The sequence below is a fragment of the Bufo bufo genome, chromosome 4 (assembly GCF_905171765.1).
Source record: "Bufo bufo chromosome 4, aBufBuf1.1, whole genome shotgun sequence".
In the NCBI taxonomy this organism is placed as follows: Eukaryota; Metazoa; Chordata; class Amphibia; order Anura; family Bufonidae; genus Bufo; species Bufo bufo.
The window spans coordinates 223,460,555-223,480,369 of NC_053392.1; the positions used below are offsets into that span (position 1 = coordinate 223,460,555).

At 41.9% G+C, this 19,815-nt stretch overlaps 1 protein-coding gene across 1 annotated transcript in view; it reads left to right on the forward strand.

Moving 5' to 3' along the window:
- ATP13A3 (ATPase 13A3) overlaps positions 1-19,815 on the forward strand; it is a 201,444-nt gene that overhangs the window by 92,770 nt on the left and 88,859 nt on the right. Inside the window, exons 6-15 of the mRNA XM_040428333.1 lie at positions 885-965; positions 3,103-3,172; positions 8,061-8,195; positions 9,466-9,538; positions 15,423-15,554; positions 15,636-15,815; positions 15,932-16,089; positions 16,203-16,391; positions 17,425-17,486; positions 17,793-17,943. Of these exons, the coding sequence (XP_040284267.1) occupies positions 885-965; positions 3,103-3,172; positions 8,061-8,195; positions 9,466-9,538; positions 15,423-15,554; positions 15,636-15,815; positions 15,932-16,089; positions 16,203-16,391; positions 17,425-17,486; positions 17,793-17,943 (1,231 nt within the window). The remainder of the gene's footprint in view (positions 1-884; positions 966-3,102; positions 3,173-8,060; positions 8,196-9,465; positions 9,539-15,422; positions 15,555-15,635; positions 15,816-15,931; positions 16,090-16,202; positions 16,392-17,424; positions 17,487-17,792; positions 17,944-19,815) is intronic.

The following is a 19,815-nucleotide window of genomic DNA, read 5'->3' on the forward strand; positions in this document are numbered from 1 at the left end:
TTAGATGTCAGTAGGCAATTTTTTTTTTATAAAAATTAATAGTAATGGGCAGGATTTAACTATAAACATTATTATTCATAGGACAGCCCCTTTATTGATATGGCCTTGTTTGGGCTTTAAGGATGTTCGGTTTTAGAACATATGCCAAGGATCAGCAACTTCTGGCACACCAGCTGTTTTGACAATACAATTCCCAGAATGCCTCATACACTTTAATGAGAGTCACAAGAAAAGCTAAACAAGTGGGAATGCTGGAGTGCCGAAGATTGCTGATCCCTGGCATACACCAGGCAGTTTGTATGACATGTTGGATTTATTCTGTTGATACCAAATTAATAATTTTTTATATTTTGTTTAAAAGGTTTGCACGATAAAATGTAGCTCTAATTGGTTTTGATTTATTTATTTTGGCTTCCCTTTCCCCCATAAATGAGACAAAAAAAGAACAATTCTGGCATTGTGTGTGTACACTTCCGCGGTCCGCAAAACATGGATACTGGCGGTGTGCGTCCTGCATTTTGCGCTCCCACACATTCTGCCCTGTTAGAAATGCCTGTTCTTGTCCACAAAACGGCAAGACTAGGACATGTTCTATCTTTTATACAGGGAAGCTGAATGGACAGACCAGTACACGGTGCGCTGTCTGCATCTTTTGTGACCCAATTGAAATGAGCGGGTCCGCAATAAATGCAAATCGGATATGGACCGGAAATACGTGTGAATTGACCCTTACCATGTTGGTAGTAGTGAAAGGATTACCTAACATAGTCCTTGGGCTCATCTAATTTTCCAGTACCTATTCTGTGCTTAGAATTTCTACTCTAAGGTATGTGTTCTGTTCCCCGCCATTACTTGTGACATTGATTTGCACTGTTTCTCTCTAGGGGTCTAGATGATAGGGCTTCATGTGCTGCCATACACACTGAGCACAGCAAAGGATTAAGCAAAGAACTCCACGATTATAGGTATGTGGCTCCGTTATCCTCAGTGAACTAGTATTTTATTTTTCTAAAATGAATCTTTTCACATTCAGTGACTGTTGGCATAGCCTTCAAGTGTATTCTGTATATTATTTTTTGTCCTGACGATCGCGGATAATTGCTTGAACGCTGATTTTTATACACTTAGTAGTATTACGCATTCAGAACACTGGTAATAAACCTGTAAGCCAAATTCAGATAAGATGATTCCTTTCACTGTCAGTTCAGATTGAAGTCCGGTGTGCAGATACCTAGTGGTCATTATGAAAACTGCAGTGTTTCATGTATAGTCATAGCATGATGGAAAAATGTAAATGTATTTTAAATTCCTGTATACTATAGAACACGTTGTCTACGATCAGATTATTGACTTATCAGCAAATTTATTACCAACTAACGTTATAAGGTTATGGTACTTTCTCATGTAGTTGATATCTCAGATATGACATTTTACTTATCTACACATACTTTGGAATACATTGATTTTAAATTCTTCTAGTTCATTATACAATGTAACTAAACCTTGATGAGTAATATCTCCCAACAGCCATCAGCAGAACACTTGTTTGGCAGTCAGCCATTTTTCTTGACTTTCCCTTACACATGCGTGTATTCTGAATGAGGGAAGGGGAATTAGCTGCTGCCTGAGAACAAAAGGTCAGGCATGTTGAAATTCAGCATGCTCGATCCTTCCCTCCCGCTTAACATCTGCTGCATGATTGTTGATGATCTGATGCACTTGAGATGGTCATCTGGCCCCACCTAATTTGTCAGGTTCAATCAAACTTAGGCCTCATTCACACTACCATATCAGTTTGCGGTCCGCACACCTTGGATTTGCAAAACGTGGATACCAGCAGCATGCATCCCACACTTTCTGCAGTCCTCATTGTCGAAATGCCTATTCTTGTCTGCAAAATGGCCAAGAATAGGACATGTTGTATGATTTGCGGCACGGGTGTGGATAGCACACAGGTGACATCAATGTGCGGTTCGCATTTTTGTACATGAGGCCTTACTCTTATGTTTGTAGCCCCTATTAGTCCTCATAGGTGGTATACATGGGGGAAAAAAGTAACAAAGATTATACTTCTCCTATTTGCATCAACTATTTGCTTAAAAGGGTTCTGCAGTTTGTTTAAACTGACGCTCTATCCTCTGGATAGATCATCAGCATCTGATCAGCGGGGGTCTGACACCCGGGACCCCCGCCGATCAGCTGTTTGAGAAGGCAGCGGCGCTGGCAGTAGTGCCGCGGCCTTCTCACTGTTTACCGCTGGCCCAGTGACGTCATGACCAGTATCAACTGGCCTGGCCGCGGCTAAGCTCCATTCAAGTAAACAGAGATACTAGTCGTGACGCCGCTGCCTTCTCAAACAGCTGATCGGCGGGGGTCCTGGGTGTCGGACCCCCGCCGATCAGATGCTGATGATCTATCCAAAGGATAGATCATCAGTTTAAACAAACTGCAGAACCCCTTTAAAGAATGTTTACAAAATACTAAATTTGAATAAGGCCTTAATCTTCTGGGTTTTCTTCATTCATGTTTGATTACTGTCTAGATTGCAGCAAGTGTGGAGCTTAAAATGAATGTAATGTACTAATGGGAAATGGATCCTAGTTTATACTGACATGTACTGTTAACCTTGAGCTGGATTCATATGATACAAAGTAACACTGATACAAAGGTGATTACGCAAAGTAAAGTTCCTACTGATGACTTCAATGTTGGTATTTATGGCCTCTCTGTAGGTCAGGATAGAAGCACGAATATAATCTATTTCTATAGAAGTTGTTTTGTAGTTGCTCACATATAAATGTATTTAGAACTATATGGAACTTTAATTGAAGACAGAAAAATAAAATGTGACATGCATCTCATCCCTAATATGAAGTATGAAACCTATAATGTTGCACGTCTGCATGAATTTATCTTCTACATAAAGGACCACATGCACACAGTTTGCTAAATAAAACCAATTTTGAAAATAATAAATGTGCAATTTCATACATGTCTCAAAGTCTGGTGGGAAGTTGTAAGCCGCACCTCGTCTCACTTTTTTGTGGGCTATTTAACAGTTTGCATCTTCATTAAGTTAAGATTTTTTTAATTCCTTTTCAGAAAGTTATTTTATGGAATAAATGAAATTACTGTTAAAGTGCCTTCTCTTTTTAAGCTTCTAGTAAAGGAGGTAAGTGGATCTTTGGTTAGTTTCAGATGCCTCTTCCTCATGTTGATGATGTTTTGTAAGAAGTTCTTCTTGCTAGTTAGTACAAAGTTCAGTCTTTTCACTTCATTACTGATTATTCTACACCATAGCTAATCAATGTCAGCATACCAGTACAATCTCTCAGTAGAACGTCCTGAATGGAGGAGCATAGGTCAAGTCATTGCATAAGCTGTACTGTATATCTTTGCCCTGCGATATGAAGCAGGTGGACTAAATATTGCATAATAATAATAATATATATATAAAATCTCTTCTGCTGTGGTCTATAGACCAACTCACGCATCGCATCCGCGCGGAATACTCGCCCGTGTGAAAGGGGCCTAAGCGATATAACATGCCATCAGTATGCCCTACACAGCCAGCTATTAACATGATAATGTCAGGACTGGTAAAAGGTCCTCTTTAAAGGGAGTCTTTCACCTAAAATGACTGTTATAGAACACTAACCCCATGATCTGCATTATAGTCCCCATATTTGAATAATACTTACTGTATAACTGTCCGTCGCTTTTTTTCACAAAAAAACAACACTTTTATTCAATATGTAAATTAGGTTCTGAAGGTGCCCAGGGGCGGCGTGCAAGCGGCCGGTGCCCAGGCCGCTCGTCGCTTTTCATATGAATCCCCTCCCCTTTCTCCCCTCTGGCCCGCCCTAGGTTTTTCAGAAATACAGCGCCGTTCACAAGATTCGCCGCACCTGCGCACTTAATTCCCCATTATGGGCAGAGGCACAAGAGCGTTTAATGTGCATGTGCCGGCCCGTACATCTAGCCGGCCTTGTGCCTCTGCCCATAATGGACAATGAAGTGCGCAGGCGCGGCGAATCTTGTGAACGGCATTGGCGCTGGATTTCTGAAGAACCTAGGGCGGGCCAGAGGGGTGAAAGGGGAGGGGTTTCATATGAAAAGCGACGAGGGGCTTGGGCACTGGCCGCTTGCACGCCGCCCCTGGGCACCTTCAGAACCTAATTTACATAATAATTATTTATTTATTTTTTTGAGAAAATAAGCGACGGACAGCTATACGGTAAGTACTATTCAAATATGGGGACTATAATGCAGATCATGGGGTTAGTGTTCTATAATGGTCATTTTAGGCTACTTTCACACTAGCGTTCTGCTGTCTGCTCGTGAGCTCCGTTTGAAGGGGCTCACGAGCGGAGCAGAACGCTTCCGTCCAGCCCTGATGCGGATCCGCTCAGACTGCATCAGTCTGGCGGCGTTCAGCCTCCGCTCGCCTCCGCACGGCCAGGCGGACAGCTGAACGCTGCTTGCAGCGTTCGGGTGTCCGCCTGGCCGTGCGGAGGCGTGCGGATCCGTCCAGACTTACAATGTAAGTCAATGGGAACGGATCCGCTTGAAGATGACACCATATGGCTCAATCTTCAAGCGGATCCGTCCCCCATTGACTTTACATTGAAAGTCTGAACGGATCCGCTCAGGCTACTTTCGCACTTAGAAATTTTTCTAAGTTATTAATGCAGACGGATCCGTACTGAACGGAGCCTCCGTCTGCATTAATATGATCGGATCCGTTCAGAACGGATCCGATCAAGCGCAAGTGTGAAAGTAGCCTTAGGTGAAAGACTCCCTTTAAGCGTGCTTAAAAATCACAATAAACAATAATTGCCACAGATTTTCTGGTTTTGTCTTTACTGCAGTCGTTGCTTGTTCTCCTCTAGAGCAGTTACACTGCTAATGCCTGGCTGATTTCTGTTCAGACTAGAGGATGTGGCAATGACTAACAATCTTTCAGTTGAGCAGATTTGTGAAATTCACAGAACAATTATGATTTTTAGTGCACTGTGTGAATGTAAACGGAAAGTTTAAAAAGATACGACTCTTGGTAAGTGGTAAGGAAGACCTTAAAATGGAAACAGTCCTTAAAGGGGTTAAAGTCTGTTTTGGACATTTTCCTGATAATTTGAAAAATTGATCTGAAGTTCAAAGCCTTCTAACGTTCTAAAAAATAAAATTACATTTACAAAAAAAACCAGCATGTAGTAGACATGTGGTAAATGTTGATAACTATTTTGTTGAGGTATAACGATCTGTCTTAAAAGCATAAAAAATAAAAATCACTTGGATAAGGCCTCTTTCACACGACCGTATGGCTTTTTCAGTGTTTTGCGGTCCGTTTTAAACGGATCCGTTGTTCCGTTTTTTGTTTCCGTTGTGTTTCTGTTCCGTTTTTCTGTATGGCATATACAGTAATTTCATAGAAAAAATTGGGCTGGGCATAACATTTTCAATAGATGGCTCCGCAAAAAACGGAACGGATACCGAAGACATACAAATGCATTTCCGTATGTGTTCCGTTTTTTTTGCGGACCCATTGACTTGAATGGAGCCACGGAACGTGATTTGCGGGCAATAATAGGACATGTTCTATCTTTTAACGGAACGGAAATACGGAAACGGAATGCATGAGTACTAGGGATCGACCGATATTGATTTTTTAGGGCCGATACTGATACCGATAATTTGTGAATTTTCAGGCCGATAGCCGATAACTTATACCGATATTCTAAGAATTTTCATTTTTGAGAAAAAAAAAAATTCCTACACAAATCTGCTGAAAATTAATATGTTTATTGTTAATGTGTATTTTTATTTTTTTTGTAAATCTTTTTCATTTATACTTAATATTTTTGTGTTTTTTTTTTTTTTTTTACTAACTTTTAGCCCCCTTAGGGACTAGAACCCTTGTCCTATTCACCCTGATAGATCTCTATCAGGGTGAATAGGATCTCACACTGTCCCTGCTGCTCTCTGCTCTGTGCACACAGCAGCAGGGAGCTGAACATGGCAGCCAGGGCTTCAATAGCGTCCTGGCTGCCATGGTAACCGATCGGAGCCCCCAGGATTACACTGCTGGGGCTCCGATCGGAGGAGGAGGGGAGAGGGGACCCTGTGGCCACTGCCACCAATGATTAAAACTGGGTGGGGGGGCGCACTGCGCCACCAATGGTTTTACTATTGGGATGGGGGTGGGGGGCGCACTGCGCCACCAATGATTAATACTGGGTGGCTTGGGGGGGGCGCACTGCGCCACCAATGAAGATAAGTCTCTCAATCATTCATATACAGGAGGCGGGAGCTGGCTGCAGAATCACATAGCCGGCTCCCGACCTCTATGAGCGGTAGCTGCGATCCGCGGCACCTAAGGGGTTAACTACCGCGGACCGAAGCTGCCGTTCATAGAGGTCGGGAGCCGGCTATGTGATTCTGCAGCTCCCGCCTCCTTTATATGAATTAATGAAAGACTCCTCTTCATTGGTGGCGCAGCGGCCACAGCCCCTCCCCTTCTCTTGTCTCCTCTCCTGCCATTGGCGGCAGCAGCAGCACAGGGGGAGGGAGACACTGCTTCCTTCTCCCCTGTGCTGCTGAGCGAACACGGAGAGCGCTGACAGCAGCGCGTTCTGTGTTCCAAATATGTTATCGGTATATCGGCAAAATAGATGCCGATACCGATAACGTTCAAAATCCTCAATATCGGCCGATAATATCGGTAAAACCGATAATCGGTTAATCCCTACGGAGTACATTCAGTTTTTTTTGCGGAACCATTGAAATGCCGTATACGGACCGTATACGGAACTCAAAAAACGGCCTGCAAAACGGAAAAATAAAATGGTCGTGTGAAAGAGGCCTAAGTAAAAGCATTCCAAATCTGTAATCGCATAAATTGACACAGGTCAGATTTGCGAAATTGGTCTTGGTCAGGAAGGGGGAAACTGGCTGGGTCATGAAGAGGTTAAAGTGGATTTTTTTTTTTATTGGTTATATACCACATTTGCTGCTTGGCTTGAGCAAGTCATTCAGTGGTGTTTCCTGGAATACTACAATAGGTTATTTTATAGTTACATAAATTTGCCACTGCAGTTAGGTCGATCTTCTTTTTCTTTTTTTTCTTTTTTTTTTCTTTTTCTTCAGCATATTTCTACAAATCGGTAAGATTATGCCTAGTGTCTGATGTGAGGCATGGATAGCCATGACTACGATTTGTTGGACATATAGCACTTTGGAGAGTAGCCTTCTAGTGATTTATCAAAGCTAATGTCTCATGCATCTGTGCAAAAAATCGACCTGCATTACGACTGCTTAGGTCTAAGTGAGATCCCATTTCAGTAATCAAGATTACCTTTAGTAGCAGTTAATTCATTGCTTTTGGAGTGTACTCTGACATGCCAGTTATTTAGTTATTTGAGGCCTCATGGTGATTGCACCAACCACTTGTCATAGACTTAGTGTTAAAGTGTACCTGAGTTAAAAAAAAAAGTTTGCATTAATAGCTGTGCTTCTTTGTACAATCGGAATTGAGGGAATAGATCTTTTGGCCTTCCCTGTCTTTTTCAGTCTAATTATTCTCCTCTTCAGCTTCACAGCTAGATACATTTCTCTCACAAGCAAGGGTCATTTCCCATCTGTACTGCTGTGATCCTTTCCCTTAATTACCCAAAAAAAAAATATTTTCAGCTCTGGGGCTCACAGAACAGATTTTGAGGGAGATGTTCCTGTTCTCTTCAAAAGCAGTGTAGAAGCAGTTCTTTTATCAGGCTTAGGATCTTGGCTAGCTCTGACACGCTCCGCTTCCTCTCATTCATAGTCTGTCTCTTTATTACTAGGGACGGATCTTGCCTGACAACAGGCAGTGGACTGTAAATTAGGTGGAAGTGAGACCCTTGGGTTTTTAATTTTACCGCCTTTTTCCGGTGGATGCAGGCATATTCTTTAAATGAAATGATTTAGAAATTCGCTATTTACACTATTCTCTATTTAAGTTAAATTATGTGAAAGCATAGTGACTCTTTTTAATGTTCTTTTCATTCTTTCTATTTTTCTTCCAGGTTCTCAATCCTTTTTACATTTTTCAGCTGTTCAGTGTTATTTTGTGGAGCACAGATGAATACTACTACTATGCATCTGCCATTGTGTTAATGTCTGTAATATCCATTATTAGTTCTCTGTATACCATTAAAAAGGTAAACCTTATTAATGTAGACTTCCTTCAGAATGTGTCAACAAGACCTATCTATTAAAGCACTTGACATATATCATACAATTACAGTCATGTTGGGAAGGAGTTCCTGCACTAGCACGTTGCAATACAGAGTATTGCATTGTATTGTACCAGTGATGCAGACTTGGGACTAACCTAAAAAGTAGAAGAAAAAAAAAAAAAAAATTCTAGCTAAATCCTACAAAAGTAAAATGACTCTTTCCCTTCTGAGCCCTGCCATGTGCCCAAATGTCTGTTTAAAGCTACATTTTGGGTGTTTGTTGCTTTTTCCCCTCCTTTTAGCCTTAGAGAAAACGTTTCCACTAAAAATACATATTACTGTAAAGCTTTGTTTTTCATATTAACTTCCCAGTTTTAGTAAATTCTATGAAACACCTGCAGGGTCAAAATGGAAACAATGCCACTAAATAATTTCCTTGAGGGGTGTAGATTCCAAAATGCAATCTTGTGCATTGTTTCTTATATTTTGGCACCTTAAGACTTCCACAAACCTGATAAAAAAAAAACAAACCTGATGCACAATGAGTGATTGGCCGGTGCTCCTGAACTTGGAGTTCTGGCCTGATTGCTATGGAATCTGGACGCTAGCGCTGCCACTTGCTGAGAGTCACTGCCGCCGGCATCCAGAATCTAACACTCATCCATCAGACTGCCAGATAGAGAAGTTGGATCCTTTACTCCACAGAACATGTTTGCATTGCTCTAGAGTCCAGTGGTAGGTGTTTTAGACCACTCCATGCGACATTCGGCATGTGCTTGTAAGACTTTCATGAAGCTCCTGGTGCAGTTTTTGTGCTGCTGATGATACCACTGGAGGTTTGGAGCTCTGCAGTTACTGTGTCAGCAGAGCTTTGACAACTTTAATACACTGGTCCTCAGCGATCCCACTCTGTAACTTTGTGGCGTGCCACTTTATTACGAAATTGGTGTGGTTCCTTAAACACATCTACTTTATAGTAATACAACTCAAGGATGATGGTGGAATATCTGGGAGGGAAGAAATTTCATGCCATTTAAACCTACTAATATAGATGGGACCGGCCTATTATGCAATGTGTATGGGTGTGTCCTGACCCTTCCTTGATGGCAGATGTTGGGCATGTTGGATTTTGACATGCTCAGTCCATTTGTCTCACAGTAGATTTACGAACACCAAGAGGTGTCTGTCAGCAGTTTATTCCCCTTGATGCTCGGTGTCAGCTAGTGCTAATGCATTTTCTTCTTTTTTACAGCAATATATAATGTTACATGACATGGTTGCAGCTCATAGTATTGTTAGAGTTACTGTGTGCCGCGCAAACCAAGGTAAGTCACTTAGCATGGTTTCATACTGCCTATTGCTGGCTCTGAAGCTTTAGAATACTGATGGCTATACAATTTGACAAACATTGCATTATATGTGCATAGATTAACTTTCATCATCCTAATAGCAATGGTGACTTTACAAATCCTTGTGCCACCCGCAACTGACTATATATTGGAATTATTTTTTGCTTACTGTCCTATGAATGTGTGTAACATGGATTAGGGATCGACCGATATTGATTTTTTTTAGGGCCGATACCGATAATTTGTCGGGGGTGGGGGGGGGGGGGGGCGCACTGCGCCACCAATGTTTTTACTATTGGGATGGGGGTGGGGGGTGCACTGCGCCACCAATGACTAATACTAGGGGGGCTTGAGGGGGGGGGGGCGCACTGCGCCACCAATGTTTTTACTATTGGGGTGGGGGGCGCACTGCGCCACCAATGATTAAAGGGAATCTGTCACTAGCAATGTTTCAAAATTTTTTTTTCATGGATCCATGTTTAATAAAGTACCTTTTTTCCATCTGTGTTCTTCTTTTCCATGTCAGTCTTGTCCTTTCTTCTAAAAATCGATTCTTAGGATATGCAAATGACGCTGTAAGGAGCCCAGAGGGGCGTTTTTCTTTCTCCACGGTGCCCAGGAACGCCCCTCTGAAGTGCCGTGCCCGCCTAAATATGAAAACTACTAACGCCTCCATGTTTAGCTGAATCACCTCCCAGAGGCGCGGCTAAGTCCTCAACATTCACCCCCCCTCCTCCTCCTCAGCGCCGCGCTCTGCGAACACCCGATCCTCCTCTCGTCGGCGTCCCAAATCCTGCGCAGGCGCAGTGCCGGCAGTGCCGGCGATTGCCTGCGCTCTGATAATACGGCTGAGGGCAACAGCTTCAACATCGTCACTGGGCTCGGCGCATGCCCAGTGACGATGTTGAAGCTGTTGCCCTCAGCAGTATTATCAGAGCGCAGGCAATCGCCGGCACTGCGCCTGCGCGGGATTTGGGACGCCGACGAGAGGAGGATCGGGTGTTCGCAGAGCGCGGCGCTGAGGAGGGGGGGGGGGGGGGGTGAATGTTGAGGACTTAGCCGCGCCTCTGGGAGGCGATTCAGCTAAACATGGAGGCGTTAGTAGTTTTCATATTTAGCCGGGCACGGCACTTCAGAGGGGCGTTCCTGGGCACCGTGGAGAAAGAAAAACGCCCCTCTGGGCTCCTTACAGCGTCATTTGCATATCCTAAGAATCGATTTTTAGAAGAAAGGACAAGACTGACATGGAAAAGAAGAACACAGATGGAAAAAAGGTACTTTATTAAACATGGATCCATGAAAATTTTTTTTTTAAACATTGCTAGTGACAGATTCCCTTTAATGCTGGGGGGCTTGGGGGGGGGCGCACTGCGCCACCAATGATTAATACTAGGGGGCTTGAGGGGGGGGGGGGGGCGCACTGCGCCACCAATGAAGATACCTCTCTTTCACATACAGGAGGCGGGAGCTGGCTGCAGAATCACATAGCCGGCTCCCGACCTCTATGAGCGGTAGCTGCGATCCGCGGCACCTAAGAGGTTAACTACCGCGGACCGCAGCTGCCGTTCATAGAGGTCGGGAGCCGGCTATGTGATTCTGCAGCCAGCTCCCGCCTCCTGTATTTGAATTAATGAAAGACTCATCTTCATTGGTGGCGCAGCGGCCACAGCCCCTCCCATCCTCTTGTCTTCCGTCCTGTCATTGGAGGCAGCGGCAGCAGCATCACAGGGGGAGGAGACACTGCTTCCTTCTCCCCTGTGCTGCTGAGGGAACACAGAACGCGCTGAGAGCAGCGCGTTCTGTGTTCCCAATACGTTATCGGTATATCGGCAAAATAGATGCCGATACCGATAACGTTCAAAATCCTCAATATCGGCCGATAATATCGGCCAAACCGATAATCGGTCGATCCCTAACATGGATATCATGTTGCATTTCAGAACGTTTATTGAATGTGATCATGCCCAATAATTAAACTTTTATAGGTCAACATTAGATTAGATACATGTCTCTTAATGTTCCCAAGGCATGTACTAATTAAAGAACCCCCCCCCCCCAAAGCTACCATCTAAACTTTTAACCCCTTAGGGACTTAGGACGTACCCGTACGCCCTGTTTCCCGAGTCCTTACTTTGAATAGCGATTGCGGCGCGGGTTAATCGCAACAGGATGTCCGCTGAAATCATTCAGCGGTCATCCTGTCACAGCCCCCTGGATCTCACAGGCCGGAAGCTGTATGAGTAATACACACAGTATTACTCATACAGCCAATGCATTCCAATACAGAAGTATTGGAATGCATTGTAAAAGGGATTAGACCCCCAAAAGTTCAAATCCCAAAGTGGGACAAAAAAAATAAAGTTTAAAAAAAAGTCCCGCCCCCCCCCCAAATTAAAAGTTTCGAGTAAAAAATAAACAAACGTAATTTTTCCCAAATAAAGTAAAAAATAAAAATTGGTAAAAAAATAGGTATACATAAGTATACATATTAGGTATCGCTGCGCCCGTATCGACCGGCTCTATAAACATATCACATGACCTAACCCCTCAGATGAACACCGGAAAAAAAAAAAAATGCTAAATAAACAATTTTTTTGTCACCTTACATCACAAAAAGTACAACAGCAAGCGATCAAAAAGGCTTTTGCCCACCAAAATAGTACCAATCAAACCGTCACCTCATCCCGCAAAAAATGAGCCTCTACCTGAGACAATCGCCCAAAAAAAAAAAAAACTATGGCTCAGAATATGGAGACACTAAAACATCATTTTTTTTTGTTTCAAAAATGATATTGTGTAAAACTTACATAAATAAAAAAAAGTATACATATTAGGCATCGCCGCGTCTGTATCGACCGGCTCTATAAAAATATCACATGACCTAACCCCTCAGATAAACACCGTAAAAAATAAAAACAAAAAGTGTAATAGCAAGCGATCAAAAAGTCACACGCACCCCAAAATAGTGCCAATAAAACAGTCATCTCACCCCGCAAAAATCATACCCTACCCAAGGTAATCGCCCAAAAACTGAAAAAATTATGGCTCTCAGACTATGGAAACACTAAAACAGGATTTTTTTTGTTTAATAAAAAAGAAATCATTGTGTAAAACTTACATAAATAAAAAAAATGTATACATATTCGGTATCGCCGCATCCGTGACAACCTGGTCTATAAAAATATCACATGATCTAACCTGTCAGATGAATGTTGTAAATAACAAAAAATAAAAACGGTGCCAAAACAGCTATTTCTTGTTACCTTGCCTCACAAAAAGTGTAATATAGAGCAACCAAAAATCATATGTACCCTAAACTAGTACCAACAAAACTGCCACCCTATCCCGTAGTTTCTAAAATAGGGTCAGTTTTTTGGAGTTTCTACTCTAGGGGTGCATCAGGGGGGCTTCAAATGGGACATGGTGTCCAAAAAAACAGTCCAGCAAAATCTGCCTTCTAAAAACCGTATGGCATTCCTTTCCTTCTGCGCCCTGCCGTGTGCCCGTACAGTGGTTTACGACCACATATGGGGTGTTTCTGTAAACTACAGAATCAGGGCCATAAATATTAAGTTTTGTTTGGCTGTTAACCCTTGCTTTGTTACTGGGAAAAATGGATTAAAATGGAAAATTTGCCAAAAAATTTAAATTCAGAAATTTCATCTCCATTTGCCAATAACTTTTGTGGAACACCTAAAGGGTTAACGACGTTTTTAAAATCAGTTTTGAATACCTTTTGAGGTGTGTAGTTTCTAGAATGGGGTCATTTTTGGGTGGTTTCTATTATGTAAGCCTCGCAAAGTGACTTCAGACCTGAACTGGTCCCTAAAAATTGGGTTTTTGAAAATTTCTGAAAAATTCCAAGATTTGCTTCTAAGCCTTGTAACAGCCCCAAAAAATAAAATATCATTCCCAAAATGATCCAAACATAAAGTAGACATATGGGGAATGTAAAGTAATAACTATTTTTGGAGGTATTACTATGTATTATAGAAGTAGAGGAATTGAAACTTAGAAATTTGCAATTTTTTTAAAATTTTTGGTAAATTTGGTATTTTTTTTTATAAATAAAAAAGATTTTTTTTTTACTTCATTTTACCAGTGTCATGAAGTACAATATGTGACAAAAAAACTATCTCAGAACGGCCTGAATAAGTCAAAGCGTTTTAAAGTTATCAGCACTTAAAGTGACACTGGTCAGATTTGCAAAAAATGGCCAAGTCCTTAAGGTGAAATGAGTCCTTAAGGGGTTAAAGGCTATGTAACAAGTTAGAAAAACTGCACTAACTTTCAGGCTTCAATCTTCCTTCCTTCATTCATTTATAGACCTCCTGATATTTAGTTTGCAAGCTGCGTATGTGAGGTTTGTGTGTCCACAATGCTGCTTTCTTCATTACCTTTCATGTATCAGCACAACTTTACTCCTGTACTGGTTTCTGCTTCTGATATAGCCCGTGTGTTGTCCTCCTCTCACCTGTGCTGACACCGATGCCATGCTTGTGTGATGTCCCCTTCCTCTAAAGATTCTGCCCTGCGTTCCCTCCCCTCCTCACATTATTACAATCTGGCAGACTCTGCCATGTGTGATTTTCCTCTGTTAAAGTTCTTGCTCTCATGCATTCAATCTCCTTCCCATCCCTGCTTTCTCTAACCATGTGATACATGCGGAAGAGGGTAGGTTCTTATTAAAGCTAATGGACAATGGCAGCCTAGACCGAATGGCGGTCACGAGCAGTGTGCTGTTGGATGTTTCTCAGAGGTACAGGACTGTCGGCTATGTGAAGCAGTTGCTGAAATGCTACATTATGATTCTGCATTTAGGAAGCAGGAGAAGAACTAAAACCAAATCAGTGAAAAGGTTCCAAGGTTTTTAAGGCTACTTTCACACTTGCGTTCAGAGCGGATCCGTCTGGGGTCTGCCCAGACGGATCCGCTCATATAATGCAGACTTGGGATCCGTTCAGAACGGATCCGTCTGCATTATATTGTAGAAAAAATTCTAAGTGTGAAAGTGGCTTCAGACGGATCCGTCCAGACTTTACATTGAAAGTCAATGGGGGACGGATCCGTTTGAAGATTGAGCCATATTGTCATCTTCAAACGGATCCGTCCCCATTGACTTACATTGTAAGTCTGGACGGATCCGTTTGCCTCCGCACGGCCAGGCGGACACCCGAACGCTGCAAGCTGCGTTCAGGTGTCCGCCTGCTGAGCGGAGCGGAGGACAAACTGTGCCAGACTGATGCATTCTGAGCGGATCCGCGTCTACTCAGAATGCATTAGGGCAGTACGGATGCGTTCGGGGCCGCTTGTGAGCCCCTTCAAACGGAACTCACAAGCGGAGCCCCGAATGCTAGTGTGAAAGTAGCCTAAAATGTAGGATGTTACTTTTATTCATACACTTTCAAGAGCAATAACTGAGGAATGGCACAATGAATGAGTTGTATGGAAAGATATTCCAGTATTTCATGTCAAAAGGAGAGTTGACAGTTTTTATTTTTTTTATTTTTATATTTTTTAAATATATGGTATAGCAGCCCTGATTAACAGGAACCTCTGATAGACTCGCTTTAGGTTAAATTGTTTATGCTTGGGCGCTGTGACCTCTTCACGGTTTACACTGCATGCTATCCACTTAGTAGCGGCTGTGCAGGGGACCACAGCTTGGTGGCCGTGGTCTGATCCTCACTGATCCAATATTGATGGAATATCTGAAGGACACACAATCAGCATTGTGAACCCAGGAAACACCTTTCAGTAGTTTGCATGTGACAGCTGTGGTAAACCAGAGGATGAATGTCTGATGCATTTAAACTTACCAACATATGAAAACATCAGTAATATAGTATCTCTCTTGCAGAGGTTGAAGAAATCATGTCTACGGAGCTTGTACCTGGGGACATTTTGTTAATCCCACCTAATGGGACCATTATGCCATGTGATGCTGTCCTGATTAGTGGAACCTGCATTGTGAATGAAAGCATGTTAACAGGTAATGGTGTGGATATGAAATTATCTTAATGGCCACTAATGTGTCTGTATAAAGCTTAATAGCCTGTACTGCTTCCTTTAGGTGAAAGTGTGCCAGTGACCAAGACTAACTTGCCCGACCCATCTACAAATTCCAGAGGAGTGGAAGATGAACTCTATAATACAGAAACTCACAAGCGTCACACTTTATTTTGTGGAACCAATGTCATCCAAACCAGATTTTATGCTGGAGAACCTGTCAAAGCCATAATCGTCCGGACAGGTATTACCAATCTGCTTCTCATGGCGTTTAGTCTTTCGTTTTGTATTTTACGCGTAGAAATTGCAATTGTGTTATTGGAATGGAACCTTGATGTGTTAAATCTCTTGTCTTCTCAGGGTTCAGCACTTCTAAAGGACAGCTTATTCGTTCCATACTTTATCCAAAACCAACAGACTTCAAGCTTTACAGAGACGCCTACCTGTTCTTGCTATGTCTTGTTGGAGTTGCTGGCATTGGGTTCCTGTATACTGTTGTAAATAGTATTTTAAATAAGGTGTGGATCCTCTTTGTCTTATGAGCCCCCTCCCTTTTTTTTTTTTGACAGTTTGCTGATTTTCAATGACTATTACTTTATTTATTTTTTGCATGTTTGCTCTGTTCTTCCAGGTCCCAGCCAACATTATTGTTATCGAGTCCCTTGACATTATAACCATCACAGTACCTCCTGCTCTTCCTGCTGCCTTGACTGCTGGGATTGTGTATGCACAAAGGCGTCTGAAAAAACTTGGCATCTTCTGTATCAGTCCTCAGCGAATAAACATTTGTGGGCAGTTAAACCTCATATGCTTTGACAAGGTTAATATATTTGATCACAGCCTTACTTATCTTTGCATAGAATAGCACAGGCTTAAAATATTGTAGGATTATCAACATTTACAAGCATTTTTTCATGGCAGTAGAATATTATCTGCATCCACAGATACAGATCTATTGTCAGTCTCTGTAAGAAAAAGTGTATGTATTATCCAGTTGTAACACAGAGCCTGCTTTTCTGTATGCAATATCTGGAGGTCTTAATAAATCCTGTTTATAGTTTTTGTGGCGAGCACCTGACTGTCTTATTACTGACTTTGCCTTGTTTTTCCTATATCTAGACTGCTTTTCTTTGTCATGCGGTGCTCCACTGTTACTCATCGCACACAGAGCCGTTTCCTGCAGAGCTACTTTAGCTCCTATAGTACAGCCATGGTACTAGAAAGTACAAGCTGCCACTGATTTACACATTTTTTTGTTATAGCGATGAGACAGGTCCCCAAGAATATCATGACTCGTTGACTCACTGTGTATTGAACAGGTCCAGCATTGAAGCTGTTCAGTACACAATTTTAGCAAAACAGCTGGGTCAGTTTAAGAACTTATGGATCTGTCACTAGTTCAACTAGTGCTATAAAAAAACTTCGGACAGATTCTCTTTCATTTTAAATAAATATATAAAATACCATATTGACATGGTCAGGCATGTGCACTGCCGCTCCTTTCATTCTCTATGGGACCGCCATAAAGCAGTCCACTCCAATCTCTCCAGCAGTCCTGTAGAGACTAGATCACATTCTTCTTGAAGCTTTGGGCCTCATTTATAATAACTGTACCGATAGCAACCGACCAACGCACAGCTTTCATTTTTCACAGCAGTTTAAGAAATGAAAGCTGAACTCTGGTTGTTGTGGACCACAAGGCCAGTTTCTCTTTGAGACCGTTTTGATAAATGAGATCCATTGTATGAAATCTGGATGGTTGACTTTTTTTTTAAAACGACAAGTTTTTCCTTGTCCCTTTTCAGCAAAAAAATAAATAAATAAATAGTTTTAATTATCTTTTCGTCTTTTAGACTGGCACTCTTACCGAAGACGGTTTGGACCTCTGGGGAATCCAAAGAGTGGAGAATGCTCAGTAAGAGAAGTCTAATTTCCTGTTCTTTATTACACCACATATGGATTTTTTCATAGCTCTAGTGACTTTTCTGTATGCGATACAAAGTCTGTACTGGGCAAGGATATTTTTCACGTGATCTGTCCTTTTTGTAGATTCTTCACACGTCAAAAAAGTTCTACATAATCATTTGTGTTCGTGGCTGTTAAACTATTTAGAAAGTGCTCAGTACTTTATATATATATATATATATATATATATATATATATATATATATATATATATATATATAAATAAATATTTTATTTTTATTTTTCTAAATTCCAGGTTCCTTTTGACAGAGGAAAAAGCTTGCAGCGAGAGCTTGGTTAAGTCTCAGTTTGTTGCCTGCATGGCAACATGTCACTCGCTCACAAAAATTGATGGATTGATTTCAGGTGACCCCCTCGACTTAAAAATGTTTGAAGCCATAGGATGGGTAAGTGATGTTTCAGCTTTCTGACCCATTGAAAAGCATCTGAACACAATTTTGTTCACTCACTCACTTTTTTTCTGTGCATTTAAAATACATTTCCCCCCCCAAAATCTTATTAAAGTTTAAGGCAAGATACAGTTGCCAAACAAAATGGCATAAGACATTTATACTTTTGCATAATATCTTTTGACAAAACCTGAAAAAATTACAAATAATAACAATCGGCCCAATAATTTAGGCTGTAAGAACATTGAAAACCTGAACTATTAACATATTTCCCTAAGAGCTGAAGAAAGGAAACCTGTTGTAAGGTAAAAAGATATTATTGCTCCCAAGAGAAGGTATGAAAACAAGGTTAGGCTCACACTACAGTTTTTTTTTTTTTTTTTGTCAGTTATTTCTGGGTCAAAAACACAAAATAGGAGGACATTTTTCAATTCTACCTTATCTCCACGTAGGCTACACTACTGGTTTTGGCTCACAATAACTGATGTAAATCACTGATCAAATAACTGACATGTGAACTGGGCCCTATGGATATACTTTAGTAAAACAAGAAGCCCGCAGCTATTGAGAATCTGATAGGTACCAGAGGAAAGAGAATTAGGATAAGGTGTTGAGTGTGAAAACTCAACCATGGATTCTAAATCTGTCAGAACTTATGCTCAACAAGTATTATTATAAAATACAAGATGTTCCTCACTGTGGAAAATCTGAGGATGTGGTCGTACTTTATTCCACATTTATCAAATGTCTCATATTACTTGATAAATGTGTCAGTTTTCCTTCTCCACCCTCCTCCTGGGCTGAGATTGCGACTTTTTTTTAAAAAGGTCTCAATGAAAAATCTGGAGTGAAACTCATTAACATAGATAACCACACCCACTTTCCCACCCACATTACAAAACTGGATGCCGCCTAAATTTTGGGCATGTGAGTGCAAAAAGTCGCAAAAGCTCTATTTTTGCGACTTTTTGACGCCAGAATTCTGGAGTGAAGATATGATAAATCAGGGGCTATGGTACAGTACAGACTATAACGAGAACCTGACACATTGAATATGCAGTCCAATCTTCAAGCAGCATGTTAGACAGCAGGAAGAGCTGGACAGATTAATGTATACTGTATTTGTATGACAAAACGAAAATATTCAATACAACTTGTTGATTGAAAGCTCTGCGTACTTCTCAGCTTGGGAGTCCGGTGGGCAGTCTGATCAGTGATGGTTGTTTTTCCCTGAGTAAGGCCGAATGCACACGGCCGTGTTCCGCGGCCGAGAGCGGTCCGTGGTATCCCGGGCTGGATTTCTGTTCAGAGCAGGAGCGCACGGCGTCATTGGTTGCTATGACGCCGTGCGCTTCATGCCGCCGCTGCACTACAGTAATACACTATACGAGTGTATTACTGTAGTGCAGCGGTGGCATAGCAACCAATGACGCCGTGCGCTCCTGCTCTGAACAGGAATCCAGCCCGGGATACCACGGACCGCTCTCGGACGCGGAATACGGTCGTGTGCATTCGGCCTCAGACAGCCCTCTAAACTCCTAAGCCCAGAATGAGCAGGGACTTAAATGAATAGCATTCAAGTTCTACTGAATCTTTTCCATAAAACTATATATCACTCTGCTCAGCTCCTCCTGCGCTATAACATGCTACCTGCAGATTATACTGTATTCTTGTGACAGGTGCTGATCGAAATTCTTCTTGTCTATTAGCTATGACACCATGTAATTGAAGCATCCAGTGAATGCCTCTCACTATGCGGACACCACATCATTTGGTGTTGATTGGCTGCCACAGTCCTATCATGTACAGGTGACAAGAGAAAGTGACAAAGGATTAAAGGGGTTGTCTCACTATTGCAAATGGGATTTA